This window comes from Oncorhynchus tshawytscha, linkage group LG19 (assembly GCF_018296145.1).
Source record: "Oncorhynchus tshawytscha isolate Ot180627B linkage group LG19, Otsh_v2.0, whole genome shotgun sequence".
Taxonomy (NCBI): Eukaryota; Metazoa; Chordata; class Actinopteri; order Salmoniformes; family Salmonidae; genus Oncorhynchus; species Oncorhynchus tshawytscha.
Window position 1 is genome coordinate 16,034,867 of NC_056447.1, and position 14,267 is coordinate 16,049,133.

Consider the following 14,267-nt stretch of genomic DNA (forward strand, 5'->3'; position numbering starts at 1 on the left):
TCGGTCAAGGCAGAAGGAATTGGAACAGAGGAAGTGCCCAAAACATCCAGTGCTGAAGCTGTTGAAATTGTTGATGAGGATGATCAAACTATTCCCGGTATTAAGGTCTCTGATACTGTAGTAGCTGATTCAGAACATGTCGATACAGCTGGAGAGATGGGGGCTCCTAAGAAGGTTTTCAATGCGGAGCGCCAAGCCAATGAGAGAATGGTTCCTGAGATTCTATTTGGAACATCAAACTATGGTATCCCAGCAACTCTAGATGTAGAGGAGGACTGTGTGGTGTCAGCCATCAGGGTAGAGTCCAGGTTTTCAGATGAAGAGGACAGTTTAGGTTATGAGCTAAATGGGACATCAGATCATAAGTTTGTTCCAGAGCCAGGTTTTCCAGCAGTGCCCAAGACTCCCCCACACAGCACCGGAGTTCTTCCATCACAGAGAAACTTAGATGATTTTGATGATGATGATGAAGAAGAGATTGGTGATGAAGATGCACCTGCAGACTACTGGAGTGATGAAGCAAAGCTTATTGCTGATGATGAAGATATCAGAGAAGCTTTAGATCATACCTCAACTCTTGGGGAGCCAAAAAACACGAGCACAGTTTCTCATGGTGAAACGCATAGGCCAAGTTCTTCAGACGATTCCTTTGATTCCAAAGATGATGATGACATTGCTAAACCAAAGGTAGATAAATGCAAATCCTCATGGTATTCCCATTCAGATGAAAATGACGAAGACAATGGCCCCTCATCCACTAAAGATGATTATGATGAGCTAAATGACGATTGCGTTCAATCAAAGGTAGATAAATGCAAATCCTCTTGGGATTCCACATCAGATGAAAATGATAAAGTTGATGGTGCCTCAACAACTAGAGAAGATGAGATAATTGATGAGATTCCCCATCTTGAAGGAGAAAATCTAATATCAGATTTCCAACTAGAACCATCGACCTCCCCCGTGCAAAGCATATCACCAAAGTGCATCTCACTAAAACCAAAGGTAGATGAACCCAAGTCCTTCTGGAATTCTTCATCAGATGACAATGTCAAAAAAGGTGCCTCACACATTAGAGATGGATGTTTAGAGGTTCATGTTTCAGTAGAGGCAGGTAAGTTGTCACCAAGCCTGAGTGTCGCATCACCAAGAATCCGGGCCGAGGACCAACAGTGTTCTGATGATTCATGGGAAGACGAAGATGTGGTAGATGAAGTTGAGGAGATGCCAAATGACGATGCCTCTCCTGCAGAGTCTCCAGAACCAGGAGAGAAAAAGGCTGCCATTAAAGAATCATTTGATGATGATTTACCAGGAACTGGTGAACAAGTTGAGGATAAAAATATGTATGATGATGATGGTTCGGATGATGATTACTATGTGAATAGGGATGTAGCAGCTACAGGGTCTCCTGAACCCAAAGAAGCCATTGCTCCCATTCAACACAAGACAGATGAGAACTCTCCTCGTAAATGGACAAGCCCTCCATGGTCCCCCAGAAGAGAGATAAAGGACATGGACAATTTGGAGAGAGGGCCTTCAACTCCAAGAGATTTGCTATCACTAATATCCAGGCCTCCGAGTGCAAATGAGCAGAGGTTGACATCAAGAGACTTGCTATCACCAATATCAAGGCCTACGAGTAAAGTATCTAGGCCTGCCATTACAAATGAGCGGAAGTTGACATCAAGAGATTCACGATCACCTATATCCAAGCCTGAGAGTGCAGATGAGCAGAAGTTGAAGCCAAGAGACTCGCGATCACCAATATCCAGGTCTACAAGTGCATTATCCAGACCTACTACTGCAAACGAGATGTTAAGTAAAGGGGCTGATGAACTGGATCTCTCTCAACCCCAAAATGATGTTGAGTCAGTTCCTGTGTCAATGATTGATGATTGGCAGGATGAAAAAGAGATGGCATTATCCTGTCCCTTGTCGTCTGCTATGAGTGACAAAGACAAAGAGAGAAGCGAAGACCCTGACAGCCAATACCAAAAACTGCAATATGACTTTGCCAGTGGTACTATCAAAGTTCCTGATGAGGGAAACGTTTCTGATAACACACAAGAAATTCTAGGAGAAGAGGACATTGAGAGCATTGGTGAGAACTACGATGTGAAATCGGGTAGACTTCCAGTGACACCAATAAAACATAGTCTTGAGACTTGTAAAATGTTTGGAAATACTTCAAGTGAAGACGAGGCTGCCTCGGACCTTGATTCCGAGGATGACCCAACGCCTGATGCCATGAATGCTGCTCACACTCCAATAGAGGATATAGATGAAATCTCTGACGGACAAGGTGGACTTGACCAGGAGACTATTGACCAGAATGACCCTGGTGAAACTCATGAGGACAAACCTGAGAAGGATGATGAGCTACAGAGTACCCACTGCAAAGACCGTACTTATGTCGCTGCTGTTCAGCAGCATGAGTCTGACATGAGCGATGGATTTTCAGATCAAGAGGAAGAATTGCCTCAAACAGACATTGATGATGTTGATGTTGATTCGCCCTTCGAGGACGAGCCAGAGTACATTGAAAGGGCAACGTTAGAGGTTAGAGACAATGAAGACCCAGTCAAAGGCATCAATCTGCCTATCAAATGGGTAAGAGTTATAGGTGGTGAGTTATAGAACAACAACTAGGCTTTAGGCATGTAGTTCAATGTTTTTTGATTCCTTCAAACACAAACCAATATTATAAACTAATCATCATCGAAAAGGTGCTTGTTGCAGTTAACAGAGCCTGAACAAATTTTTTTCTCCACTCAGGAAAAAGATTCCACAGAGGATGAAGAAGATTATGATGAAGACAGAGGTGGTGATGAAGAAGATGAGGAAGAGAAAAGCTTCAAGGAGGATATGGGAAAGACAAAATATCAGACAGAAGAGGAGAAAGATGATTCCCTTGTTGATGATTCACCAGTCCCTGGAAGTCAAGACACCTCCAAAGAAAAACAAAGAGGTAACTTTCTAAATCTAGAGATAAAAATCTCTGTCCAGAGAGTACTTTACTTGAAATATACAGTGGGGAGAACAAGTATTTGATACACTGCTGATTTTGCAGGTATTCCTACTTACAAAGCATGTAGAGGTCTGTAATTTTTATCACAGGTACACTTCAACTGTGAGAGACGGAATCTAAAACAAAAATCCAGAAAATCACATTGCATGATTTTTAAGTAATTAATTTGCATTTTATTGCAAGATATATAAGTATTTGATACATCAGAAAAGCAGAACTTACTATTTGGTACAGAAACCTTTGTTTGCAATTACAGAGATCATACGTTTCTTGTAGTTCTTGACCAGGTTTCCACACACTGCAGCAGGGATTTTGGCCCACTCCTCCATACAGACCTCCTCTAGATCCTTCAGGTTTCGGGGCTGTCGCTGGGCAATACGGACTTTCAGCTCCCTCCAAAGATTTTCTATTGGGTTCAGGTCTGGAGAATGGCTAGGCCACTCCAGGACCTTGAGATGCTTCTTACGGAGCCACTTCTTAGTTGCCCTGGCTGTGTGTTTCGGGTCGTTGTCATGCTGGAAGACCCAGCCACGACCCATCTTCAATGCTCTTACTGGGGGAAGGAGGTTGTTGGCCAAGATATCGCGATACATGGCCCCATCCATCCTCCCCTCAATATGGTGCAGTCGTCCTGTCCACTTTGCAGAAAAACATCCCCAAAGAATGATGTTTCCACCTCCAGGCTTCACGGTTGGGATGGTGTTCTTGGGGTTGTACTCATCCTTCTTCTTCCTCCAAACACGGCGAGTGGAGTTTAGACCAAAAAGCTCTATTTTTGTCTCATCAGACCACATGACCTTCTCCCATTCCTCCTCTGGATCATCCAGATGGTCATTGGCAAACTTCAGACGGGCCTGGACATGCGTTGGCTTGAGCAGGGGGACCTTGCGTGCGCTGCAGGATTTTAATCCATGGCGGCGTAGTGTGTTACTAATGGTTTTCTTTGAGACTGTGGTCCCAGCTCTCTTCAGGTCATTGACCAGGTCCTGACGTGTAGTTCTGGGCTGATCCCTCACCTTCCTCATGATCATTGATGCCCCATGAGGTGAGATCTTGCATGGAGCCCCAGACCCAGGGTGATTGACCATCATCTTGAACTTCTTCCATTTTCTAATAATTGCACCAACAGTTGTTGCCTTATCACCAAGCTGCTTGCCTATTGTCCTGTTTATTTTTTTAAATTTTATTTCACCTTTATTTAACCAGGTAGGCTAGTTGAGAACAAGTTCTCATTTACAACTGCGACCTGGCCAAGATAAAGCATAGCAGTGTGAGCAGACAACACAAAGTTACACATGGAATAAACAAATTAACAAGTCAATAACACAGTAGAAAACAAAGGGGGAGTCTATATACAATGTGTGCAAAAGGCATGAGGAGGTAGACGAATAGTTACAATTTTGCAGATTAACACCGGAGTGATAAATGATCAGATGGTCATGTACAGGTAGAGATATTGGTGTGCAAAAGAGCAGAAAAGTAAATAAAAACAGTATGGGGATGAGGTAGGTGAAAATGGGTGGGTTATTTACCAATAGACTATGTACAGCTGCAGCAATCGGTTAGCTGCTCAGATAGCTGATGTTTGAAGTTGGTGAGGGAGATAAAAGTCTCCAACTTCAGCGATTTTTGCAATTGTTCCAGTCACAGGCAGCAGAGTACTGGAACGAAAGGCGGCCAAATGAGGTGTTGGCTTTAGGGATGATCAGTGAGATACATCTGCTGGAGCGCGTGCTACGGATGGGTGTTGCCATCGTGACCAGTGAACTGAGATAAGGCGGAGCTTTACCTAGCATGGACGTGTAGATGACCTGGAGCCAGTGGGTCTGGCGACGAATATGTAGCGAGGGCCAGCCGACTAGAGCATACAAGTCGCAGTGGTGGGTGGTATAAGGTGCTTTAGTGACAAAACGGATGGCACTGTGATATACTGCATCCAGTTTGCTGAGTAGAGTGTTGGAAGCCATTTTGTAGATGACATCGCCGAAGTCGAGGATTGGTAGAATAGTCAGTTTTACTAGGGTAAGCTTGGCGGCGTGAGTGAAGGAGGCTTTGTTGCGGAATAGAAAGCCGACTCTTGATTTGTTTTTTGATTGGAGATGTTTGATATGAGTCTGGAAGGAGAGTTTGCAGTCTAGCCAGACACCTAGGTACTTATAGATGTCCACATATTCAAGGTCGGAACCATCCAGGGTGGTGATGCTAGTCGGGCATGCGGGTGCAGGCAGCGATCGGTTGAAAAGCATGCATTTGGTTTTACTAGCGTTTAAGAGCAGTTGGAGGCCACGGAAGGAGTGTTGTATGGCATTGAAGCTCGTTTGGAGGTTAGATAGCACAGTGTCCAATGACGGGCCGAAAGTATATAGAATGGTGTCGTCTGCGTAGAGGTGGATCAGGGAATCACCCGCAGCAAGAGCAACATCATTGATATACACAGAGAAAAGAGTCGGCCCGAGAATTGAACCCTGTGGTACCCCCATAGAGACTGCCAGAGGACCGGACAGCATGCCCTCCGATTTGACACACTGAACTCTGTCTGCAAAGTAATTGGTGAACCAGGCAAGGCAGTCATCCGAAAAACCGAGGCTACTGAGTCTGCCGATGAGAATATGGTGATTGACAGAGTCGAAAGCCTTGGCAAGGTCGATGAAGACGGCTGCACAGTACTGTCTTTTATCGATGGCGGTTATGATATCGTTTAGTACCTTGAGTGTGGCTGAGGTGCACCCGTGACCGGCTCGGAAGCCAGATTGCACAGCGGAGAAGGTACGGTGGGATTCGAGATGGTCAGTGACCTGTTTGTTGACTTGGCTTTCGAAGACCTTAGATAGGCAGGGCAGGATGGATATAGGTCTGTAACAGTTTGGGTCCAGGGTGTCTCCCCCTTTGAAGAGGGGGATGACTGCGGCAGCTTTCAATCCTTGGGGATCTCAGACGATATGAAAGAGAGGTTGAACAGGCTGGTAATAGGGGTTGCGACAATGGCGGCGGATAGTTTCAGAAATAGGGGGTCCAGATTGTCAAGCCCAGCTGATTTGTACGGGTCCAGGTTTTGCAGCTCTTTCAGAACATCTGCTATCTGGATTTGGGTAAAGGAGAACTTGGAGAGGCTTGGGCGAGGAGCTGCCGGGGGGGAGGAGCTGTTGGCTGAGGTTGGAGTAGCCAGGCGGAAGGCATGGCCAGCCGTTGAGAAATGCTTATTGAAGTTTTCGATAATCATGGATTTATCGGTGGTGACCGTGTTACCTAGCCTCAGTGCAGTGGGCAGCTGGGAGGAGGTGCTCTTGTTCTCCATGGACTTCAGTGTCCCAGAACTTTTTGGAGTTGGAGCTACAGGATGCAAACTTCTGCCTGAAGAAGCTGGCCTTAGCATTCCTGACTGACTGCGTGTATTGGTTCCGGACTTCCCTGAACAGTTGCATATCACGGGGACTATTCGATGCTATTGCAGTCCGCCACAGGATGTTTTTGTGCTGGTCGAGGGCAGTCAGGTCTGGGGTGAACCAAGGACTGTATCTGTTCTTAGTTCTGCATTTTTTGAACGGAGCATGCTTATCTAAAATGGTGAGGAAGTTACTTTTAAAGAATGACCAGGCATCCTCAACTGACGGGATGAGGTCGATGTCCTTCCAGGATACCCGGGCCAGGTCGATTAGTAAGGCCTGCTCACAGAAGTGTTTTAGGGAGCGTTTGACCGTGATGAGGGGTGGTCGTTTGACTGCGGCTCCGTAGCGGATACAGGCAATGAGGCAGTGATCGCTGAGATCCTGGTTGAAGACAGCGGAGGTGTATTTGGATGGCCAGTTGGTCAGGATGACGTCTATGAGGGTGCCCTTGTTTACAGAGTTAGGGTTGTACCTGGTGGGTTCCTTGATGATTTGTGTGAGATTGAGGGCATCTAGCTTAGATTGTAGGACTGGCGGGGTGTTAAGCATATCCCAGTTTAGGTCACCTAACAGAACAAACTCTGAGGCTAGATGGGGGGCGATCAATTCACAAATGGTGTCCAGGGCACAGCTGGGAGCTGAGGGGGGTCGGTAGCAGGCGGCAACAGTGAGAGACTTATTTCTGGAGAGAGTGATTTTCAAAATTAGTAGTTCGAACTGTTTGGGTATGGACCTGGAAAGTATGACATTACTTTGCAGGCTATCTCTGCAGTAGACTGCAACTCCTCCCCCTTTGGCAGATCTATCTTGACGGAAGATGTTATAGTTGGGTATGGAAATCTCTGAATTTTTGGTGGCCTTCCTGAGCCAGGATTCAGACACAGCAAGGACATCAGGGTTAGCAGAGTGTGCTAGAGCAGTGAGTAAAACAAACTTAGGGAGGAGGCTTCTGATGTTGACATGCATGAAACCAAGGCTTTTACGATCACAGAAGTCAACAAATGAGGGAGCCTGGGGACATGCAGGGCCTGGGTTTACCTCCACATCACCCGCGGAACAGAGAAGGAGTAGTATGAGGGTGCGGCTAAAGGCTATCAAAACTGGTCGCCTAGAGCGTTGGGGACAGAGAATAAGAGGAGCAGGTTTCTGGGCATGGTAGAATATATTCAGGGCATAATGCGCAGACAGGGGTATGGTGGGGTGCGGGTACAGCGGAGGTAAGCCCAGGCACTGGGTGATGATGAGAGAGGTTGTATCTCTGGACATGCTGGTTGTAATGGGTGAGGTCACCGCATGTGTGGGAGGTGGGACAAAGGAGGTATCAGGGGTATGAAGAGTAGAACTAGGGGCTCCATTGTGAACTAAAACAATGATAACTAACCTGAGCAACAGTATACAAGGCATATTGACATTTGAGAGAGACATACAGCGAGGCATACAGTAATCACAGGTGTTGAATTGGGAAAGCTAGCTAAAACAGTAGGTGAGACAACAGCTAATCAGCTAGCATAACAACAGCAGGTAAAATGGCGTTGACTAGGCAACGGGGCCGACAGATAAAACATAAACAAGCAGAATGGAGTACCGTGATTAATGGACAGTAGCCCATCCCAGCCTTGTGCAGGTCTACAATTTTACCCTGATGTCCTTACACAGCTCTCTGGTCTTGGCCATTGTGGAAAGGTTGGAGTCTGTTTGATTGAGTGTGTGGACAGGTGTCTTTTATACAGGTAACGAGTTCAAACAGGTGCAGTTAATACAGATAATGAGTGGAGAACAGGAGGGCTTCTTAAAGAAAAACTAACATGTCTGTAAGAGCCGGAATTCTAACTGGTTGGTAGGTTATCAAATACTTATGTCATGCAATAAAATGCTAATTAATTACTTAAAAATCATACAATGTGATTTTCTGGATTTTTGTTTTAGATTCCGTCTCTCACAGTTGAAGTGTACCTAAGATAAAAAAAATACAGACCTCTACATGCTTTGTAAGTAGGAAAACCTGCAAAATCGGCAGTGTATCAAATACTTATTCTCCCCACTGTATACAGTGCCTTGTGAAAGTATTCGGCCCCCTTGAACTTTGCGACCTTTTGCCACATTTCAGGCTTCAAACATAAAGATATAAAACTGTATTTTTTTTGTGAAGAATCAACAACAAGTGGGACACAATCATGAAGTGGAACGACATTTATTGGATATTTCAAACTTTTTTAACAAATCAAAAACTGAAAAATTGGGCGTGCAAAATTATTCAGCCCCCTTATGTTAATACTTTGTAGCGCCACCTTTTGCTGCGATTACAGCTGTAAGTCGCTTGGGGTATGTCTCTATCAGTTTTGCACATCGAGAGACTGACATTTTTTCCCATTCCTCCTTGCAAAACAGCTCGAGCTCAGTGAGGTTGGATGGAGAGCATTTGTGAACAGCAGTTTTCAGTTCTTTCCACAGATTCTCGATTGGATTCAGGTCTGGACTTTGACTTGGCCATTCTAACACCTGGATATGTTTATTTTTGAACCATTCCATTGTAGATTTTGCTTTATGTTTTGGATCATAATCTTGTTGGAAGACAAATCTCCATCCCAGTCTCAGGTCTTTTGCAGACTCCGTCAGGTTTTCTTCCAGAATGGTCCTGTATTTGGCTCCATCCATCTTCCCATCAATTTTAACCATCTTCCCTGTCCCTGCTGAAGAAAAGCAGGCCCAAACCATGATGCTGCCACCACCATGTTTGACAGTGGGGATGGTGTGTTCAGGGTGATGCGCTGTGTTGCTTTTACGCCAAACATAACGTTTTGCATTGTTGCCAAAAAGTTCAATTTTGGTTTCATCTGACCAGAGCACCTTCTTCCACATGTTTGGTGTGTCTCCCAGGTGGCTTGTGGCAAACTTTAAACAACACTTTTTATGGTTATCTTTAAGAAATGGCTTTCTTCTTGCCACTCTTCCATAAAGGCCAGAATTGTGCAATATACGACTGATTGTTGTCCTATGGACAGAGTCTCCCACCTCAGCTGTAGATCTCTGCAGTTCATCCAGAGTGATCATGGGCCTCTTGGCTGCACCTCTGATCAGTCTTCTCCTTGTATGAGCTGAAAGTTTAGAGGGACGGCCAGGTCTTGGTAGATTTGCAGTGGTCTGATACTCCTTCCATTTCAATATTATCGCTTGCACAGTGCTCCTTGGGATGTTTAAAGCTTGGGAAATCTTTTTGTATCCAAATCCGGCTTTAAACTTCTTCACAACAGTATCTCGGACCTGCCTGGTGTGTTCCTTGTTCTTCATGATGCTCTCTGCGCTTTTAACGGACCTCTGAGACTATCACAGTGCAGGTGCATTTATACGGAGACTTGATTACACACAGGTGGATTGTATTTATCATCATTAGTCATTTAGGTCAACATTGGATCATTCAGAGATCCTCACTGTACTTCTGGAGAGAGTTTGCTGCACTGAAAGTAAAGGGGCTGAATAATTTTGCACGTCCAATTTTTCAGTTTTTGTTTTGTTAAAAAAGTTTGAAATATCCAATAAATGTCGTTCCAGTTCATGATTGTGTCCCACTTGTTGTTGTTTCTTTACAAAAAAATACAGTTTTATATCTTTATGTTTGAAGCCTGAAATGTGGCAAAAGGTCGCAAAGTTCAAGGGGGCCGAATACTTTCGCAAGGCACTGTATATGTTTTTAAATGCAACATTTGGAAATAATTCCTTCTTAGATTTCCTTTCTGAGTTGGGTTTGGAGAAGGGAGATGATGAGGAAGACTCATGGGACACTGAGGTACTGTAAAAAAATAAGGAATTTTTTTGGACTCCCTGGTAGCATTGGCCAATGGCCATACTGTCAGATTTACTAACAGACAAACTCCTCTTCCAGTCTGGCTCTGTCAGTCCCAGAAAACATCATGGCCGAGATCCTGCAAAGGTGCCACATGTTTCCATTATTTCAGGGGAGAACAAAGAAGGTAATTCTCATTCCCACATTTTTCTGTAAAATGTTTAACCCCATCAAGCACTTGATGATCTCTTAGCAAATGGATGGATGACTGCCGTTATAGCTTTGCAATCATTCTAGCTATAATTTGACGCTCCAATTATGACTATCCTGCAAACAATATACACTTTTTTGTCGACCAGCCACCGTGGCAGGTAGATTAAAAAAATTACCAGTCACTAATTTTTTTTACCAGACAAAATATTTTTTGTTGCATTAATTACACCAAAAAAGCACACAACAAAACGGATTATCATGTTTAGTAATGTTTCTAAAACAAGGAATGTCTTTCTATTAAGAACTGATGTGGTATATTGTTGCATTTATTTTAATATTTTGTGACCTGAGTCTTTTAACCAAAATATCACAGATGAGACCAAACATTTCAGCTGCCCCTTTATGGTTACTGTGGTAACAGGGCCACTCGAGTCTTGAGTTTTGCCTGTGCGAATCTGACTAGTAGAGGCCTACGATGTCCCTTTTCTTCGCTAGCAGTGGTAGCAGACTCCAACAATGAAAAACAACCTAACTTGTGAACAAATCATGTAAATACCCAAGAAACACGAGGATAAAGTCTCACTTTAGTAGTTAGTCCAATGTTTATGCCTGTGCCCATAGAGCCCCACAGTGGAGGTGTCATATTACCCATATTAAACATGGAAATGGTTCCTATCGTTTTTCCACCATTCATTTTTTTCTGTAGGGAATTTTAGAATAAGGGCTGTGTTTTGTGTAGGCTTACCCTCGGGTGACGTTTTAATAACCATGTCAATCTCCGACAAGTTGACTTTTATCAATGTATTTGGCCCTATATACTCTTCAGATTCGAAAATGCTCAATAGCATCAAAGTAGACATGCAAGACTACAAATCCCTGCAAGCTCCTGCACGTCATCTCTATCTAACATCTTTGCTAACAGGTATTGTGTCAATTTAGTTGCCCAAGACCGTTATATGGAATTTTCAATTCAACAAAATTTGGCTAACATTAGATAGTTAATCCAGAGATTCTTACCTTTGCCACAATTTGTCAGTCTCATCCAGAGCATCATGGCGTTTGTAGTTTTTTATGATATCCACATTAGAAGCTAATTAGCGTTTAATTTTTGAGGGGTAATTACAGGTAAATATATTGCCGTCATTTCCTGTCACAAACTCTGATGCCTCCTGCTCCTCTACCTGTTACTTCCAATTTTTTTTTTACTTGGTTTTATTTTAATTTTTATAAGTGTTTGTGTCAACACCTGCTAGCTAGCTAGGTTGCAATGGAACCCGCTTCACCTGGAATATCTAACAAACATTTTCAGCGCTGTAGAAGCTGTGTTTATTATGCGCTGGTCCGGGACAGTAATGACAATCCAGAGTGCCAATGTGGCAATTGTTTGCTCGTGGAGGATTACAGGAATGAGGTGGCTATGCTTAGCAAGCAAATCTCAATTTTGCATGAATTTATGAGGAAAACGCAAATTAGAAAGTTTTCGTCCTCAACTCCTATGGCTTGACGCCACTCGGGCCTGACTTGTCATCTGTCCCTATCCAAATGGTCTGTGCTGCCTGGAATTTGTGTGCCAAAGAAGTCGTCTCCATTTGCTTCTCTTCCTCAATCTTGTAATGAAGACTGTTCCAATCAGCGCTGGTCCAATGTCCCAAGTTGTGGAAACCAAACGCAGCGGCATGCTGCTAAGTGGACGAGATTGACTGCAATAGGTTCGGAGCAGATTGACATAAGAAGTCGTGTCGCTGCACTGGTGCCTGATCTACCTGCACCTTCATTGCTGGGATTGCCTGTGTCTGCAACGACGGTGCTGACTCCAAGTACACTGACTCCAGCAGAGGCTTCGTCATCGCCAACTAGTCCAACGCAATAACGACCTCGTTGCACTCCACAAGGAGACTGCCTGTTACGCGAATGCAGTAAGCCAAGCTAGCATTAACTTATCTTATAAAAAACAATCAATCATAATCACGAGTTAACTACACATGGTTGATGATATTTCTAGATATTATCTAGCGTGTCCTGCGTTGCATATAATCTGATTGAGCATACAAGTATCTAAGTATCTGACTGAGCGGTGGTAGGCAGAAGCAGGCGCATAAACATGAATTCAAACAGCACTTTCGTGCGTTTTGCCAGCAACACTTCGGTGTGCGTCAAGCATTGCGCTGTTTATGACTTCAAGCCTATCAACTCCCGAGATGAGGCTGGTGTAACCGAAGTGAAATGGCTAACTAGTTAGCACGCGCTAATAGCATTTCAAACTTCACTTGCTCTGAGCCTTGGGGTGGTTGTTTCCCTTGCTCTGCATGGGTAACGATGCTTCGATGGTGGCTGTTGTCGTTGTGTTGCTGGTTCGAGCCCAGGGAATAGCGAGGAGAGGGACGGAAGCTATACTGTTACACTAAAGTGCCTATAAGAACATCCAATAGTCAAAGGTTAATGAAATACAAATGTATAGAGGGAAATAGTCCTATAATTCCTATAATAACTACAACCTAAAACTTCTTACCTGGGAATATTGAAGCCTCATGTTAAAAGGAACCACCAGCTTTCATATGTTCCCATGTTCTGAGCAAGGAACTGAAACGTTAGCTTTCTTACCTAGCACATATTGCACTTTTACTTTCTTCTCCAACACTTTGTTTTTGCATTATTTAAACCAAATTGAACATGTTTCATTATATATTTGAGGCTAATTTGATTTTATTGATGCGTTGTATTAAGTTAAAATACGTGTTCATTCAGTATTGTTGTAATTGCGGTTACTGGCCCAATGCTCAAACCACTAGGCTACCTGCCACCCCATCTGCTTCACATAAAGCCCATATTCTTGTGGGACGCTGCTAATAGACCACCAAGTGCTAACGGTCATTATCTGGATAATATGTGTGAATTTCTTGATAATTCATGTGATATCAAGAGTTATATTTTCTAGGTGATTTCCAATATTGATTGGTTTTATCAGGCTGCCCACTCAAGAGAGAGCCTCAATCTGTAACCAGTGCCTGCAGCCTGGTTCAGGTTATCAGTCAACCTACCTGGGTTGTTCCAAACAGCACAGGAATGAAATCATCAACATGTATTGATAACATATTTACTAATGTAGCAGAAATGTGCTTTAAAGCAGTATCCAAATCCATCTGATGTAGTGATCACAATATAGTAGCCATATCTAGGAAAATTCTGGGCCTAATATGGTTATGTTTTTTTTGTGATTTTTATGTTGATGATTAAAGAATATTTGCTGGTCTGTGGTGTGTAATGAAGAGCAGCCAGACACTGCATTTGACACATTTATGAAATTGCTTATTCCAGTTACTAAATAAGCATGCCGTCATTAAGAAAATGACTAAAAGCTGTTCAATCCCCTTGGATTGATGAGGAACCTATTGGCAAATGCACTGAAAATGTAGAAATCATGTGACTAAACTGAATAAAAAGAAGAAACTACACTATGAAACAAAGATAAGTCATATAAAGAATGATAGTAAAATGTTTTGGAGCACCTTAAATGAAAATTTGGGTAAAAAGACAAACTCGGTTCCATCATTCATTGATATTGCCAACTATTTGTTTAGATTTTTTAGTTGACAAGATTGGCAAATTTAGGCAGAACATGCCAGCAAACAAAAGCTGACACTACACATCCACATATATCTGAACCAAATTATGAAAGACAAGCATTGTAATTTAGAATTCTGTAAAGTATGTGTGGTGGAGGTTAAGAAATGATTGTTGTCTATCAACAGTGACAACCAACCGGGATCGCCTACTAGAAAGTGTGTGCCCTCAGGCCTGGAGGGAGGCAAAAGTCATTCCGCTACCTAAGAATAGTAAAGCCACCTTTACTGGCTCA

The 14,267-nt window shown here is 43.4% G+C and overlaps 1 protein-coding gene across 4 annotated transcripts in view; it reads left to right on the forward strand.

Annotated features, from left to right (window-relative positions):
• si:ch211-272n13.3 (ankyrin repeat domain-containing protein 26) overlaps positions 1–14,267 on the forward strand; it is a 97,939-nt gene that overhangs the window by 22,735 nt on the left and 60,937 nt on the right. For all 4 annotated transcript variants that reach the window (XM_042301371.1, XM_042301374.1, XM_042301372.1 and 1 more), the window contains 3 exons: positions 2,779–2,971; positions 10,140–10,201; positions 10,298–10,385. In XM_042301371.1, coding sequence (XP_042157305.1) covers positions 2,779–2,971; positions 10,140–10,201; positions 10,298–10,385 — 343 coding nt within the window. The remainder of the gene's footprint in view (positions 1–2,778; positions 2,972–10,139; positions 10,202–10,297; positions 10,386–14,267) is intronic.